General features: G+C 37.7%; 1 protein-coding gene, 1 long non-coding RNA gene and 2 other non-coding genes across 5 annotated transcripts in view; 1 reads left to right on the plus strand and 3 right to left on the minus strand.

Annotated features, from left to right (window-relative positions):
• LOC145453275 (uncharacterized) overlaps window positions 1-17887 on the minus strand; it is a 159600-nt gene that overhangs the window by 129759 nt on the left and 11954 nt on the right. The window lies entirely within an intron of this gene.
• Window positions 1-17887, minus strand: part of LOC145453229 (uncharacterized) — a 53709-nt gene that overhangs the window by 28016 nt on the left and 7806 nt on the right. Inside the window, exon 2 of one of the 2 annotated variants that reach the window (XM_080331212.1) lies at window positions 15215-15439. The exons of the other annotated variant lie outside the window; for it this stretch is intronic. Coding sequence (XP_080187338.1) covers window positions 15215-15439 — 225 coding nt within the window. The remainder of the gene's footprint in view (window positions 1-15214; window positions 15440-17887) is intronic. 2 annotated transcript variants of the gene reach the window in all.
• Window positions 399-481, plus strand: Trnal-uaa (transfer RNA leucine (anticodon UAA)). Its single transcript has one exon. It is a non-coding gene; the product is annotated as a tRNA-Leu (tRNA).
• Window positions 9866-9948, minus strand: Trnal-uaa (transfer RNA leucine (anticodon UAA)). The gene has a single exon. It is a non-coding gene; the product is annotated as a tRNA-Leu (tRNA).

The following is a 17887-nucleotide window of genomic DNA, read 5'->3' on the forward strand; positions in this document are numbered from 1 at the left end:
TATGACTTTAATACTATGTACTTTAAATTATCCACACCTATGAGTCGAAATGTTGTTAAGTAACTCATGTTTTCAGCATAACCTAAAAGCAAAGTGGACGAATTTCCATGTTGATCAAATACCCCAAACACTGCTTGCTTTCATAGTTAGTAATTAAGCGCATCACAGAATTTACCCAAAAAAGTCGGTACTCCGAAAATTTTGTAAAGTAGAGCTTTTGGCGTTGGACTTAAGTTCAAATGAACAAGTGTTCACGTAGGTTCGAGGTCTGAATGAGTCTTTTAAAGCATATAGAAACGAAAAAACTAATCTAAAAAATTTACGAAGTTTGGATGCGGCATATTTGGGTTTTTTTAAAAATTATTTATACCCACGATTCGAGATATCGTTACAATGGAACTGGGTTGGCCGAGTGGTTAAGGCGTTGAACTTAAGCTTCAATGAACAGGTGTTCACGTGGGTTCGAACCCCACACCCAGTACGTCTTATGGGGATTAGGATTTTTTGGATTCAAATTTTTCGCTATTTTTTCATGGCCATAAGTCATTCTGGACCGCGAAATTGTGTAGCATATACTAATTTACGATAGCGCATTTGTAATTCGTGCAAATACAGTAATATCATAGTTCTTGTAACAAATTTGTATGCGCACAATATATGTTTATCATAAGTCCCACACATTCATGATTTCGTCCTAGTTTGAGTTTTAGAAAATATTATACCCACATCGCGACATCTTTCAAAAACAAAACGATGGCCAATGCTTGAGAGAGCAAATTTGCTATTTTTCATTGCCAAATATTGTGCTTTCAATTCACACATGGATTATTGGCAATATAATTTTACTTAACATATTTCTTTCAATTCCAGGCCTATTCAGTCCAATTAACGGCCACAAAGCTGAGTCCTCGACATCTCGTACTAGCGCACCATGAAAATGGTGACCTGCAGTCATGGATCGTGGCGAATGGCTTCCGCATAAAGGGATCGTCTCACAATGAAGCGACACCATTTGAGATGGTGCTGGATCTTCTCTATTATGTTTGTGACCTCACATATCCAAAAGTTTTCCAGATACTCTCAATTTTGGATGAAATATTCGAGCGACATCGAACTGTCCTAAACGCAGTCTCCAAACGTCTCCGCTATTTGCACTTTTTCACATTTTATAACACCTTAAGTAGTACTTAACAGTTTTAGTTTTAAATAAAATACGGAATATAAACTAATCGAAAAATTCGGTTTTTGCGTGCATCTGTTTTGCGGGAGCGTATAGCACGTACCTATACATAGTCAACTTTAATAACTGAATTACCATGCTTAACATTGAATCCCAACTCTAAACTTGATACGTAGATGTAGGACATTACGGCAATGCACCATGCTAAATTTCATCACACATCTAATGATGGAAAACCTTTAAAACTAACGCAGTCGAATACTGACTTTTACGCGTATCTGTTTTGCGTGAACTTAGCATATACCTATACATAGTCAATTTTAATAGCAGAATTACCGTGTTAAACATTGAATTCCCACCTTGAAAGTTGGTACGCGGTTATAGGACATTATAAAAATGCACCATACCAAATCCCATCAGACATTTCATGATGGAACAACTTTAAAACTAACGCGGCTCTACATCCACTTTTTGCGTACATCTGTTTTGCGGGAGCGTATAGCACGTACCCATACATAGCCAACTTTAATAACGGAATTACCATGCATTGAATCCCAACTCTAAACTTGATACGTAGTTGTAGGGCATTATGGCTATGCACCATGCTAAATTTCATCACACATCTAATGATGGAACACCTTTGAAACTATCGCAGTCGAATACCGACTTTTACGCATATCTGTTTTTCGTGAACATAGCATATACCCATACATAGTCAATTTTATTAACAGAATTAGCATGCTAAACATTAAATTCTCACCTTGAACGTTGGTACGCAGTTGTAGGACATAATAACAATGCACCATACCAAATTTCGTCAGACATTTCATGATGTAACACCTTCAAAACCAACGCAGTTCTATACAGACTTTTGGCTAAATCTGTTTTTCCGTAGCGTAGCACGTACCTAAACATAGTCAATTTTATTAACGGAATTACCATGTTAATATTCGACTCCCTACCTTGAAACTCGGTACGCAGTTGTAAGACATTATGACAATGCACCATGTTAAATTTTGCAAGTACTTTATCTTTACACGACGTTTTTTGTAAAATGAATACTAATTTTATTGAAAAAATAAAAAATAAAAAAGAGCGAAAAATTACATTATATCCCGGAACGCAACAAGAGAAATCGTATGAATTTGTAAACTACTTGTTCATGACATAATAATAATTCTACTTGTACACTTTTTCACATTTTATAACACTTTAAGTAATACTTAACAGTTTCAGTTTTAAATAAAAGACGGAATATAAACTAATCGAAAAATTCGGTAACCAATTTCGCGTAGGCTATGCATGCATACAAATGAGGAAAGTTACATCAACGCGTGTTAAAGTAGCTGTATCGAGTTATCGAATGATTTTCTCCTTACATCAAAACAACTAGAATGTATAACTAAATTAAAAAAACGTATCTAAATGAGCTCCAGGGCATTGTGATTATGCTGCATACCAAATTTCATCACACATTTCATGATGGAACAACTTTAAAACTAACGCAGTTCTATAGCAACTTTTGCCTAAATCTGTTTTCGGCAGCGTGTACATATACATAGTCAGATTTAATAACAGAATTATCATGCTAATATGTGACTCCTCACCTTGAAACTTGGTACGTAGTTGTAGGACATTGTGATTATGCAGCATACCAAATTTCCTCACGCATTTCATAATGGAACAACTTTAAAACTAACGCGGTTCTACATCGACTTTTTGCGTACATCTGTTTTGCGTGGGGGCGTATAGCACGTACCTATACATAGTTAACTTTAACAACGGAATTACCATGCTTAACATTGAATCCCAACTCGAAACTTGATACGTAGTTGTAGAACATTATGGCAATGCACCATGCTAAATTTCATCACACATCTAATGATGGAACACCTTTAAAACTAACGCAGTCGAATACCGACTTTTACGCATATCTGTTTTGCGTGAACATAGCATATACCTATACATAGTCAATTTTAATAGCAGAATTATCGTGTTAAACATTGAATTCCCACCTTGAAAGTTGGTACGCGGTTATAGGAGATTATAACAATGCACCATACCAAATCCCATCACACATTTCATGATGGAACAACTTTAAAACTAACGCGGCTCTACATCGACTTTTTGCGTACATCTGTTTTGTGGGAGCGTATAGCACGTAGCCTACCCATACATAGCCAACTTTAATAACGGAATTACCATGCTTAACATTGAATCCCAACTCGAAACTTGATACGTAGTTATAGGACATTATGGCAATTCACCATGCTAAATTTCATCACACATCTAATGATGGAACACCTTTGAAACTATCGCAGTCGAATACCAACTTTTACGCATATCTGTTTTTCGTGAACATAGCATATACCCATACATAGTCAATTTTAATAACAGAATTAGCATGCTAAACATTAAATTCTCACCTTGAACGTTGATACGCGGTTGTAGGACATAATAACAATGCACCATACCAAATTTCGTCAGACATTTCATGATGTAACACCTTTAAAACTAACGCAGTTCTATACCAACTTCGCGTGAATCTGTTTGCGGGAGCGTAGCACGTACCTATGCGTGATCAACTTTAGTGATGGAATTACATATGTAATTAAGTTTCAACACTTTTACAATGATTCGTCTTGCTTCCTATAACACCCCACTCGAGAAAATGCGTCGTAGGATATAGATGAAACTAGCACAACTCATCAAGACCGCCGAAAACAGTACATTTCAACATTTAGTAGCAGTAAATTTCTAGTAAAGTACAAGACGTGATGATTTCCGAGTGAGTTAAAAAGTAAGTATTGCAGGTATAGTTTACCTGAAAACTGAATACTCTGAAATAGAAGTAGATGCAGTGTAAATAGTTAATCACTTGATTAAGTTTAGTGCAAGCAGATAAAACCTATACTTGAGTAGTACAAAATGCACGAGTACTTCGCTATCGCCTCCCTCCACGTAATAAGTGTCTACGGTTTAAGACTGCTTTTACCGATACTCGTCGGTTTCAGTTTTAGATAGAATTCGGAAACCAAATAATTTCATAAACATAAGCTAATTTAATGAATTTACTCGAATGTACTATGCCGCGCTGATAAGATTAATTATAATATACTTATCATGTTACAGCGATTTTTCTAGCGTAGAAAATCTTTAAAATGTAGTAAGCAGACCAAATGAAGATATTCGTTGAGCTGAATAAACATAAAAAATACTCTAGACTACTTTATCGGTACTTTACAGTTACAGTTTTAGATAAAATTTGTCCCTTTCACCTATAATTACAACTCCTCGCTATCTAAACATGTTTAGAATATATTATTTGCGATGATACGAACCCGTGAAGTACTCAAGTTGCTTTTCGTAGGATATAGATGAAACTGACAACACTCACCAAGACCAGTGATCCACTGAAAAAAGTAAATTGTAGCAGTAAAGTCCCACTAAAGTACAAGAAGTAATGATTTCCCAGTTAGTTAAAAAGTAAGTATTGAGGTATAGTTTGGTCGAAAAAGCGAAAAACTCTGAAATAGAAGTAGATGCAGTGTAAATAGGTAATCACTTCATTAAGTATAGCGCAAGCAGGCCAAACCTATACTTAAGTACTGCAAATGTACAAGTACTTCGCTATGTTCTCCTTCCACGTAAAAAGTGACTAGGTTTTAGAGTACTTTATCGGTACTCGACAGTTTCAGTGCTAGATAAAATTTGGTAAGACTTTAAATTTTAAAGTAGTTTGAGCTTACGTTTGTATCACCTTGACAAGTAACATTATCAGACATGAAAATGATACTATCACCGAATATAGAAGTTAACACGCGTCAATGTGTTTCGGAATTCACGAGAAATTGCTTACTAAGAGAAGTATATTGTTGTATACACAATAGTGGAGAGAATATTTAAAATGTAGTAAGCAGGCCGATGGGTATTCGTTTAGTTGTATAGGCATAAAAAACATTCCCGCGCGCTCTTAAACAAAACACTTCCTAACCCTACCACCTAATACTAAGGCGCGCGCGGGAATGTTTTTTATGCCTATACAACTAAACGAATACCCATCGGCCTGCTTACTACATTTTAAATATTCTCTCCACTATTGTGTATACAACAATATACTTCTCTTAGTAAGCAATTTCTCGTGAATTCCGAAACACATTGACGCGTGTTAACTTCTATATTCGGTGATAGTATCATTTTCATGTCTGATAATGTTACTTGTCAAGGTGATACAAACGTAAGCTCAAACTACTTTAAAATTTAAAGTCTTACCAAATTTTATCTAGCACTGAAACTGTCGAGTACCGATAAAGTACTCTAAAACCTAGTCACTTTTTACGTGGAAGGAGAACATAGCGAAGTACTTGTACATTTGCAGTACTTAAGTATAGGTTTGGCCTGCTTGCGCTATACTTAATGAAGTGATTACCTATTTACACTGCATCTACTTCTATTTCAGAGTTTTTCGCTTTTTCGACCAAACTATACCTCAATACTTACTTTTTAACTAACTGGGAAATCATTACTTCTTGTACTTTAGTGGGACTTTACTGCTACAATTTACTTTTTTCAGTGGATCACTGGTCTTGGTGAGTGTTGTCAGTTTCATCTATATCCTACGAAAAGCAACTTGAGTACTTCACGGGTTCGTATCATCGCAAATAATATATTCTAAACATGTTTAGATAGCGAGGAGTTGTAATTATAGGTGAAAGGGACAAATTTTATCTAAAACTGTAACTGTAAAGTACCGATAAAGTAGTCTAGAGTATTTTTTATGTTTATTCAGCTCAACGAATATCTTCATTTGGTCTGCTTACTACATTTTAAAGATTTTCTACGCTAGAAAAATCGCTGTAACATGATAAGTATATTATAATTAATCTTATCAGCGCGGCATAGTACATTCGAGTAAATTCATTAAATTAGCTTATGTTTATGAAATTATTTGGTTTCCGAATTCTATCTAAAACTGAAACCGACGAGTATCGGTAAAAGCAGTCTTAAACCGTAGACACTTATTACGTGGAGGGAGGCGATAGCGAAGTACTCGTGCATTTTGTACTACTCAAGTATAGGTTTTATCTGCTTGCACTAAACTTAATCAAGTGATTAACTATTTACACTGCATCTACTTCTATTTCAGAGTATTCAGTTTTCAGGTAAACTATACCTGCAATACTTACTTTTTAACTCACTCGGAAATCATCACGTCTTGTACTTTACTAGAAATTTACTGCTACTAAATGTTGAAATGTACTGTTTTCGGCGGTCTTGATGAGTTGTGCTAGTTTCATCTATATCCTACGACGCATTTTCTCGAGTGGGGTGTTATAGGAAGCAAGACGAATCATTGTAAAAGTGTTGAAACTTAATTACATATGTAATTCCATCACTAAAGTTGATCACGCATAGGTACGTGCTACGCTCCCGCAAACAGATTCACGCGAAGTTGGTATAGAACTGCGTTAGTTTTAAAGGTGTTACATCATGAAATGTCTGACGAAATTTGGTATGGTGCATTGTTATTATGTCCTACAACCGCGTATCAACGTTCAAGGTGAGAATTTAATGTTTAGCATGCTAATTCTGTTATTAAAATTGACTATGTATGGGTATATGCTATGTTCACGAAAAACAGATATGCGTAAAAGTTGGTATTCGACTGCGATAGTTTCAAAGGTGTTCCATCATTAGATGTGTGATGAAATTTAGCATGGTGAATTGCCATAATGTCCTATAACTACGTATCAAGTTTCGAGTTGGGATTCAATGTTAAGCATGGTAATTCCGTTATTAAAGTTGGCTATGTATGGGTAGGCTACGTGCTATACGCTCCCACAAAACAGATGTACGCAAAAAGTCGATGTAGAGCCGCGTTAGTTTTAAAGTTGTTCCATCATGAAATGTGTGATGGGATTTGGTATGGTGCATTGTTATAATCTCCTATAACCGCGTACCAACTTTCAAGGTGGGAATTCAATGTTTAACACGATAATTCTGCTATTAAAATTGACTATGTATAGGTATATGCTATGTTCACGCAAAACAGATATGCGTAAAAGTCGGTATTCGACTGCGTTAGTTTTAAAGGTGTTCCATCATTAGATGTGTGATGAAATTTAGCATGGTGCATTGCCATAATGTTCTACAACTACGTATCAAGTTTCGAGTTGGGATTCAATGTTAAGCATGGTAATTCCGTTGTTAAAGTTAACTATGTATAGGTACGTGCTATACGCCCCCACGCAAAACAGATGTACGCAAAAAGTCGATGTAGAACCGCGTTAGTTTTAAAGTTGTTCCATTATGAAATGCGTGAGGAAATTTGGTATGCTGCATAATCACAATGTCCTACAACTACGTACCAAGTTTCAAGGTGAGGAGTCACATATTAGCATGATAATTCTGTTATTAAATCTGACTATGTATATGTACACGCTGCCGAAAACAGATTTAGGCAAAAGTTGCTATAGAACTGCGTTAGTTTTAAAGTTGTTCCATCATGAAATGTGTGATGAAATTTGGTATGCAGCATAATCACAATGCCCTGGAGCTCATTTAGATACGTTTTTTTAATTTAGTTATACATTCTAGTTGTTTTGATGTAAGGAGAAAATCATTCGATAACTCGATACAGCTACTTTAACACGCGTTGATGTAACTTTCCTCATTTGTATGCATGCATAGCCTACGCGAAATTGGTTACCGAATTTTTCGATTAGTTTATATTCCGTCTTTTATTTAAAACTGAAACTGTTAAGTATTACTTAAAGTGTTATAAAATGTGAAAAAGTGTACAAGTAGAATTATTATTATGTCATGAACAAGTAGTTTACAAATTCATACGATTTCTCTTGTTGCGTTCCGGGATATAATGTAATTTTTCGCTCTTTTTTATTTTTTATTTTTTCAATAAAATTAGTATTCATTTTACAAAAAACGTCGTGTAAAGATAAAGTACTTGCAAAATTTAACATGGTGCATTGTCATAATGTCTTACAACTGCGTACCGAGTTTCAAGGTAGGGAGTCGAATATTAACATGGTAATTCCGTTAATAAAATTGACTATGTTTAGGTACGTGCTACGCTACGGAAAAACAGATTTAGCCAAAAGTCTGTATAGAACTGCGTTGGTTTTGAAGGTGTTACATCATGAAATGTCTGACGAAATTTGGTATGGTGCATTGTTATTATGTCCTACAACTGCGTACCAACGTTCAAGGTGAGAATTTAATGTTTAGCATGCTAATTCTGTTATTAAAATTGACTATGTATGGGTATATGCTATGTTCACGAAAAACAGATATGCGTAAAAGTCGGTATTCGACTGCGATAGTTTCAAAGGTGTTCCATCATTAGATGTGTGATGAAATTTAGCATGGTGCATAGCCATAATGCCCTACAACTACGTATCAAGTTTAGAGTTGGGATTCAATGCATGGTAATTCCGTTATTAAAGTTGGCTATGTATGGGTACGTGCTATACGCTCCCGCAAAACAGATGTACGCAAAAAGTGGATGTAGAGCCGCGTTAGTTTTAAAGTTGTTCCATCATGAAATGTCTGATGGGATTTGGTATGGTGCATTTTTATAATGTCCTATAACCGCGTACCAACTTTCAAGGTGGGAATTCAATGTTTAACACGGTAATTCTGCTATTAAAATTGACTATGTATAGGTATATGCTAAGTTCACGCAAAACAGATACGCGTAAAAGTCAGTATTCGACTGCGTTAGTTTTAAAGGTTTTCCATCATTAGATGTGTGATGAAATTTAGCATGGTGCATTGCCGTAATGTCCTACATCTACGTATCAAGTTTAGAGTTGGGATTCAATGTTAAGCATGGTAATTCAGTTATTAAAGTTGACTATGTATAGGTACGTGCTATACGCTCCCGCAAAACAGATGCACGCAAAAACCGAATTTTTCGATTAGTTTATATTCCGTATTTTATTTAAAACTAAAACTGTTAAGTACTACTTAAGGTGTTATAAAATGTGAAAAAGTGCAAATAGCGGAGACGTTTGGAGACTGCGTTTAGGACAGTTCGATGTCGCTCGAATATTTCATCCAAAATTGAGAGTATCTGGAAAACTTTTGGATATGTGAGGTCACAAACATAATAGAGAAGATCCAGCACCATCTCAAATGGTGTCGCTTCATTGTGAGACGATCCCTTTATGCGGAAGCCATTCGCCACGATCCATGACTGCAGGTCACCATTTTCATGGTGCGCTAGTACGAGATGTCGAGGACTCAGCTTTGTGGCCGTTAATTGGACTGAATAGGCCTGGAATTGAAAGAAATATGTTAAGTAAAATTATATTGCCAATAATCCATGTGTGAATTGAAAGCACAATATTTGGCAATGAAAAATAGCAAATTTGCTCTCTCAAGCATTGGCCATCGTTTTGTTTTTGAAAGATGTCGCGATGTGGGTATAATATTTTCTAAAACTCAAACTAGGACGAAATCATGAATGTGTGGGACTTATGATAAACATATATTGTGCGCATACAAATTTGTTACAAGAACTATGATATTACTGTATTTGCACGAATTACAAATGCGCTATCGTAAATTAGTATATGCTACACAATTTCGCGGTCCAGAATGACTTATGGCCATGAAAAAATAGCGAAAAATTTGAATCCAAAAAATCCTAATCCCCATAAGACGTACTGGGTGTGGGGTTCGAACCCACGTGAACACCTGTTCATTGAAGCTTAAGTTCAACGCCTTAACCACTCGGCCAACCCAGTTCCATTGTAACGATATCTCGAATCGTGGGTATAAATAATTTTTAAAAAAACCCAAATATGCCGCATCCAAACTTCGTAAATTTTTTAGATTAGTTTTTTCGTTTCTATATGCTTTAAAAGACTCATTCAGACCTCGAACCTACGTGAACACTTGTTCATTTGAACTTAAGTCCAACGCCAAAAGCTCTACTTTACAAAATTTTCGGAGTACCGACTTTTTTGGGTAAATTCTGTGATGCGCTTAATTACTAACTATGAAAGCAAGCAGTGTTTGGGGTATTTGATCAACATGGAAATTCGTCCACTTTGCTTTTAGGTTATGCTGAAAACATGAGTTACTTAACAACATTTCGACTCATAGGTGTGGATAATTTAAAGTACATAGTATTAAAGTCATTAATGCATCGGTCGCATGGAAATTCGTCCACTTTGCTTTTATGTTATGCTGAAAACATGAGTTACTTAACAACATTTCGACTCATAGGTGTGGATAATTTAAAGTACATAGTATTAAAGTCATTAATGCATCGGTCGCAAATAAATCATCAGTTGCACTGCAAGTTGAACATAAGTCGTACGGATGGCACTAAAAATAACTGTGTATCGTTTTGCACGCACACATACTGCGGTGTTGCGATATAGTCCTGATACGATTGTCCAAGTTCTGAAAGCTGGAAAAGATACTCTCATATTATTTGATTGCGATTTCAATCCCACAGAATCTCAAGTTATTCGTAGTCAATGGAATGGTACCTCTATCATAGATGTAGAGGGAAAAGAGATCTTCCGATTTGTTGGTATCGTTAATATTCAACGCAAATCGGGCTTCATGATTGTGCGGGGGATCCCATTGTTGAATTTGAATTGATCAGCGTGTCGCTGTACATGATGCACTATATCGAAAGCATTAATGCTAGTTGAATATTGTCGAATGGTTGTCTGTAATGTTAGTTGCATACAAGAGTCTTGGTGATCTAAGCTCAAGATTTACGTACGCATGCTTGATTTGTTTCCATAGCCCTGACATTGGGGATCACTTGTATGGGTCTAAAGAAAATAAGTCGTAAAATGTGTAAACTGTAGAAAGCGTAACTGCGAAGTTTAGATTAATGAAAAATATAGTGATTGAAAATAGATCACTGGATTATAGTTTACAGAAAACTCCACAATTCTATGTGACGTCCTTACATGCTAACAACCTTCGAACTATTCGCCACCTCATAAACACTTGAGTAGGCCTACATTTGATGCGTGTGGGGAAAACCTAGGTAAATTTTCATATGCATTTAGTTTCCAGCTCTGAAAGCAAGCTTGGTCTATGATCAATAGCAACTTTTGCGTAAACTCCGTTCTATTTCACTTCATACCTACACAAGTCTATTCGAATAATTCGATGTATAATTGAACTTTACTCTGCATGATCATTAGGGCTTCTATTTTTTGTTGCAGGGCAACTTTGTTGTAGCCGAAAGTGGTATTATCTAGCAACAAGGTTTAAATGACTCGCCTCCGGCGTTTATTGACCGTATTACCCGTATTCTCGTCATGCAAAAATTATGCATGTATTAGTACGAAGCTCAGATGCAGCAAAGTGTGTGAGACTGCCTGTGCGTTGTTGTTCCTAATCCCGACCTTCCGCTCGTATCGTATATACTACAAGCCAGTGATCGCTACATCAAACAAAACGGTCAGATCGAACGCTAGAACTCGGATCGCAGTGTCGGATGGCAGCAAAGCGGTGTACCTCGAAACATCAACCGATCTGGAGGATTTCAGCACGCGAATCGACGCAATAACGATCAACGATATCATTGATATGCTCTTTTTTCGAAATAAAATGAACTCGTACACTATACAATGCTATTTCAATGAGACTGAGTAAAGTGTTAGGAGACATGAAAAGCGCTGAATAGTATGAAATCCAGCAACTACAGGGTTCGAGCCTACAACCTAGATCGAGATAGTTGGTTGATTCCGCTGTGATGACATAATGAAATCTAGTTCAACGTTTAGTGTATTACGCAAGATTTTATATTCTCAAAAACAGTTCAGTACGAATAATCATGATGATGTAGCAATGGCGTTATATAGGCGGATGATGTGGCAATGGGCGTGACTGATGACGTAGCAGATGATGTGGCAATGGGCGTGGCTGATGATGTGGCAATAGGCGGATGATGTGGCAATGTAGGCGTGGCAATTAAGGCGACGTGGTCTTCTGGGATTGGCGGGGCACAAAGCCAGCTAAGTCTACTACTAATGTCGGCATTGGCGACATTGGTGACATAGCCGACATTGGTGACATTGGTGACATTGGTGACATTGGCGACATTGGCGACATTGACAAAATAGATAGACGTCGACATTGGCGACATTGATGACATTGGCGACATTGGCGACATGTACAAATCAACGACACCCCAAAATGACTCTTCTTTGAAAATACCATCACGCTATTTATGTGGAAATTGGATGAACGGTAACAAATTCAGCAGCTGCATCTCTTGAAATACGTGGTCGTGTTTTGGAAATCCGCGCCTTCGATTTGATATGAGGGAGTGCCCAAATTTATTTCCACAAATATATGTGGTGACGAATGGTATAATAATGGGCAACGCTTCCGACGACCCCGTTGGGTATGATCGCAACCTATATGGCGCCAAAATTGACATACAGATTTTTTATTGAACATATGACGCCATCCTAGTCATTTCTATCAAGCAGCTCATTTCGAAGTTGTTCTGGAATAGTGGTTATGTAAATCACTGGAAAATGAATTTTGCGAACATTTTAATCACGTTGTTTGACCTTACTATTCCTTCTTTTTTTATTCGGTCCACAAACTCCAACAAAACATCTTTGAACAGCAATATGTTTGTATCAGAGGCTATTGGCAATTCGACGATTAGAATGAGTTTGTGAGTCATGAAATTTTATAGCAGTAATGAAGCGAAACTCTCTCGTAATTCCTATATTTTGAAAATAAAATAAAAATACGGTTTTCAATAATTTTCTAGATTGAGAGGCTTACCGAACCCCCTTAAAATGCTTCGCGGACCCCCGGTTAAGAATCACTGCTCTATAATGTGACAATTACAAACTCGAATAACAAACAACGTCATAGCTATCCACGTTCTTGATTGGTAAGTATAGCTCTGTGTAGTATACCGGCGCTAAAATGTAGGCATGTAACGAATCGTTATGCTACCGCTGAATAGGCTACTTTGAGAATTGAGAAGACTATAAGTATTTAGATATTTGGAATCACCGTGACAGTCACATTCGATCAGATGTAATAGATTCGAAGCTACTTACGATGAATTGCGTTATCAATGGTGAGGCTTGGCCCGCCTGTTCTCTACCTTTCGTTTCGGCCTTTATTTTCGAACAATAAAGACCAGTTTTTACAGAGAAAATATGACGAACACGAGGAATCCTATGTAGTGTGTTCGAATTACTGCTACGTTGACATCGCGCATTTTTAATTGTGACGTAACAGTTGAATGGCATGTATGGCTCTTTGGGAGTTGAGATGGAAAAAATAGGACCAGTATGGCTCTTCGGACAAAAAAGGTTCCCGATTACTGCCATATACTGTCACATTTTATCGGAGTCGAAGAAAGCTGTTTCTGAACTGTTTTTGTTTTGGTTTATTGCCATGATATAACGGGCTTCTTTTGCATTAACTATTATAGACAACCAGATAAACGGAGACTGCTTACTAACAGCTCAACACCAAACCTGAAGTGCGTGTTACTTCGCAATAGAAATAAATATGCATCGGTTCTAGGACAGTCTCGACAGGACATTCTGTGGCCTACACCAAATACTAGGTGCTCTATGATGGAACAGAGCCAGAGATGAGCATTGGTTAATTTCTAGTGATGTTTTTAAATGGTTTCGAGACTTTTTGTTAGTGTTTTGCATGATTAAACGCCAGTTATAAATACAAAAAGCTTTACATTTTTGGTGGTTTCTGATTTGCAGTAATATTTTACTATGAACTAGAGTTGGTCGAAGTGATCGGCGCTGCTACTCCAGTAGCACAAGTAACAACTTGCATTTCTACTCAATTAAAAGTAGAAGTAGTAATTTCTAAGACATGTGAAAACTATTTGAAGTGAAGACGAAATGAAAGGTCTGAGAATTACTAAAAGCCAGTAAATATCTAAGTATATTTGGTCGGGGGGAGGGTGGTCGCATACTTTCAACAGTTAGTCAGAGGTGGCTTCATACGAAGTCGCAAGATGTATCGTCGCAGCTAACGCAAAATGACTATAGTGACACCACCGATAGATAGAATCTTCGGAAAAATATATTCAGTTACCGTGATTCAGTGGCTATTTCACGCGTTTCTTATAACAATTTAACTCATGATAGTGGTGCAATATTATCTCTCAACTACTTTCTACTTTACAAAAACCAAATTAGTCCATCCAGGTAGTGAAGTAGTTGTTAAATATTATCACTTCAGTAAGTACTGCAAGTAGCTAATAACTACTTGAGTACCTTGAAAAAGTAGAAACATTCAACATATATAACATCTCAAAAACGTGATGTGATAGAGCAAAAATAACGTCAGATTCGTATTGAGCGCTTCCAAATTAGGTATAATTGACCCATAGAAGTCCTGGCGCAAAAATCGCAAAGACCAGTGTTATTGTTGGCACTCCACGAAAAAAGTACGTATATTTCTTCGTATCATTCTCTCTCATTCTCTCTCTCTCTCTCTCTACGGAAGGATATAATACGTAAATCCCAAAATATTATGAAGTAGAAGTAGCGAAAAATTAGTTCTACTTGAGTAAGTACTAGGAGTAGAGGAGTGGAGTGTTGGAGTTTGTCTAGGCTCATCCGCTCCATCTCATCCGTGTAAGCGGTGTCTTACAAAAGCCTAAAAGTGGGTCGTGCCACCAGTCGACTGCTACGGAACAACAGTGAAGATAAATTACCCTGGTGTAAATTACCATAGTAGGTAACAAACAACACGAATATCATCAACGGCAACAGCAACAGCAGGTCTGATTTAAGCTATACGAAGTTTGTTTAAGCAATAACTTGTGAAATTACGAATTGCATACTAATCAGCGGTAAAGCGCCGGTCAAATGTTCTCATTCCCAACTAACAGCATATAATTTTCTTATTGAAATCGCGCAATGCCATTTGCGCAGCGGTAAAGCAAAGGCTTGTGTCATGGTCTGTCGTCCGCCGCTATTTACCACTCCCATGCCTGTAATTGTTTGAGTTTTTATGTGATGTATTTACCCTGTGTCATTGCCAATTTCACACGACAGGCAGTTGCTTTCATTCTGGAAATGGCAGCACGGAAATTGGACAATCCTCGTTATGTATTTTTCGCAGCCCCCACACGTTTTGGCCTCGGGATAAATCACTTCTTGGTTACGCCTCGCAAACACCGTGTTCCTGCACAATGGACAATGTATGGGAGTCAAGTCATCCAATTCCGAACGCAAAGCTTCCTCCAGAGTCCTGATGAATGAAAAATATACCTTACTAGGAGGTTGATGAACTTATTCAAAATGCGTAAATAGTCTAGAGCAGTGGTTCTTAACCACCGGTCCGCGATGAGTTTCTAACCGGTCTGCGAAGTATATTATAATTTTGTACCTTAATTTCAAGGTGCAATATGTTGAAGGCTGGTCCATTGATAAAATAAATTCAACATCATATTTTAAACTCATTCAGAACTTCGTGAAGTAGGTCTGAAAACATGTTCGATTCGACTTGAAGTTCGAGCCGTGTCGTTTGACGACATACGAGCGACCAGTACGAGTGACTCGCTAATCCGCGCAGTTTGTGCGATCATTTGTTTTCGATTCATTCATTTTGCGAAGGACCGTAATTACCGCACTTCAAACTCCCCAACTGGAGCTGGTTCAAGCTTGAACGGGCTCAAAAATTATTTCGTGACTGCACAACAGCATTTTCTTTTATAACTTCACCCAACCTTTTCAATTTTTTTTCGCAAATGTCTTGATTGTTGGGTGTCCTTCCCCCAAGAAATAATCAAGATTTACAGAAATAGGCATTTCGGCGTCAGCCATTACCGTGCCAACATATATTGAAGTTTAGGCTAACACAGGACTTCGAAAAATGTGCTATAAACTGGCCAGCGAGATCACCTTGGCCGAAAAGGAATGCCCTACCGAAAACTTCGAAATATATTATGTATATGTCTAATTTTGTCCATAGGCTCCAAAATGGCTGGCACCGAATCTCGCTGTCCTGGCAATCTGTACCCCATACGAAAAAGGCCAGACCACAGAGAAATATTATTTTCCAGTGAAAAAATACCAATTTGGAATCGTGTGCGTGCTTTAGTTTAGTACGCTTGGGTGATTTCAATATCTACTCACCCTTAATCAACTCTACCGGAAAATCTGATAATTTTGAGAGTATAAAAAATCACAGCAATATATATGCAATTACCAATATTATTGACCGATTCAGTCATGAATTACAGAAAATTCCCGCGCATCGCGCGATCATTCATGATCTTTCTGCCTACTCTGTGTTCACAAGTACTGCTGAAAACACCCAACCAACAGTGGGGTCTAGGGACGACGCTCCCCATAAGTTTGGTTTATCAACCTGTGGGCCCCAAAACCAACGTTGTCGGGCAGTTAGGCTTACGATCGGCCCTGAGTTTGTGGATGGCCAGGTATAACTGTTGTCGGGTGTTTTCGTGCGGCGCACTGTATTCACAGTAGCCAGATTAGCCTACGTCTGGTGGTAGTGGGCAATGAGCAAGGTAGCACGACAAGGTGCTGCGTTCGACTCCGGAACGCTTGTTCTCTCGATATTGCCGAAGAGAAGAATATTATTCGAGTTAGCGTGGTCGGTTGAATCCATGGCCTTCGGTGCGGAACCCTACTCGTTTATCTGGGCAAGGCAATTTTACCTCGACTCATCAGACTCACGATGGTAAAATCACATGGATGCCATCATGAACATAATTATTTACGATCAAAGCCCTCAAAATGTCACTCTCTTGCACCACATACTGGCAAAAAATGGTGGCATACTTCACGTTATGACTTGATTTCAATTTTTGAAAGTCCACCGGTCCATCAAATATTTTTCTGAAATTTTACCGGTCAGCGTGGTGAAAAAGGTTGAGAACAACTGGTCTAAAGCAGGATTTTTATACTTTCCTAGCGTGGACCCAAGAGCAGTAACCTCACCAGAACTATTATGAACCGTAGTATCTCTACTGATATCGAAACGGCCGTAAATACCAAGTAAATCATTACTCAATACCATTTATTATTTAATGACCAGTAGCCTATGTAGATCAGCTCATGACATTTGAGTAGAGATAGCTCATTGGATGCTGCGAGTACAGTACAAAGGGGTGTTTAACTCAAGTTCTGGGGGCATTGTCAAACAGTCGAAACAGTAGCAATTCGACCATATTGATCAAGCCTAATTACCTGCAACCAATGATAGCTAAGTCGGGCGTATCATCACAAATCATATGTATTATTCGAGTATATGGCCTGACCGCAACGGTACCCCCAAGACTGGCTTATGGAAGATCGGTCAAGGGCCACTGGTCTAAACCTTACTTTCACGGACTCGTTTCCTATGGGCATAGCGATTCTTTAATGAAAAAAATCGGCATTATTGAATATATCGCTTCATCGATTTGCACAATTAACGAATTCATCGATACCCCGAAGTTACTCGCGTATCACATTGTGGGAACTATTGTTAGAGAACAGTGGGTAAACTATTGTTGGCTACCGACGCCTAATGGTAGGGTTACCGTATTTTGAGATCGAGAAAACAGGACTCTTTTCACAGGCTGTAAAATACTATAGCGGACGAGCGAATGGGCGATTTTTATATTTATAGAGCTAATTTCGTTGGGTTGACTAAAAAAGGTTATGTTTCCAACTTGACTTCAGAAATACC

This window comes from Botryllus schlosseri, chromosome 13 (genome assembly GCF_051294905.1).
Source record: "Botryllus schlosseri isolate E-star chromosome 13, Bs_hap1, whole genome shotgun sequence".
Classification (NCBI taxonomy): domain Eukaryota; kingdom Metazoa; phylum Chordata; class Ascidiacea; order Stolidobranchia; family Styelidae; genus Botryllus; species Botryllus schlosseri.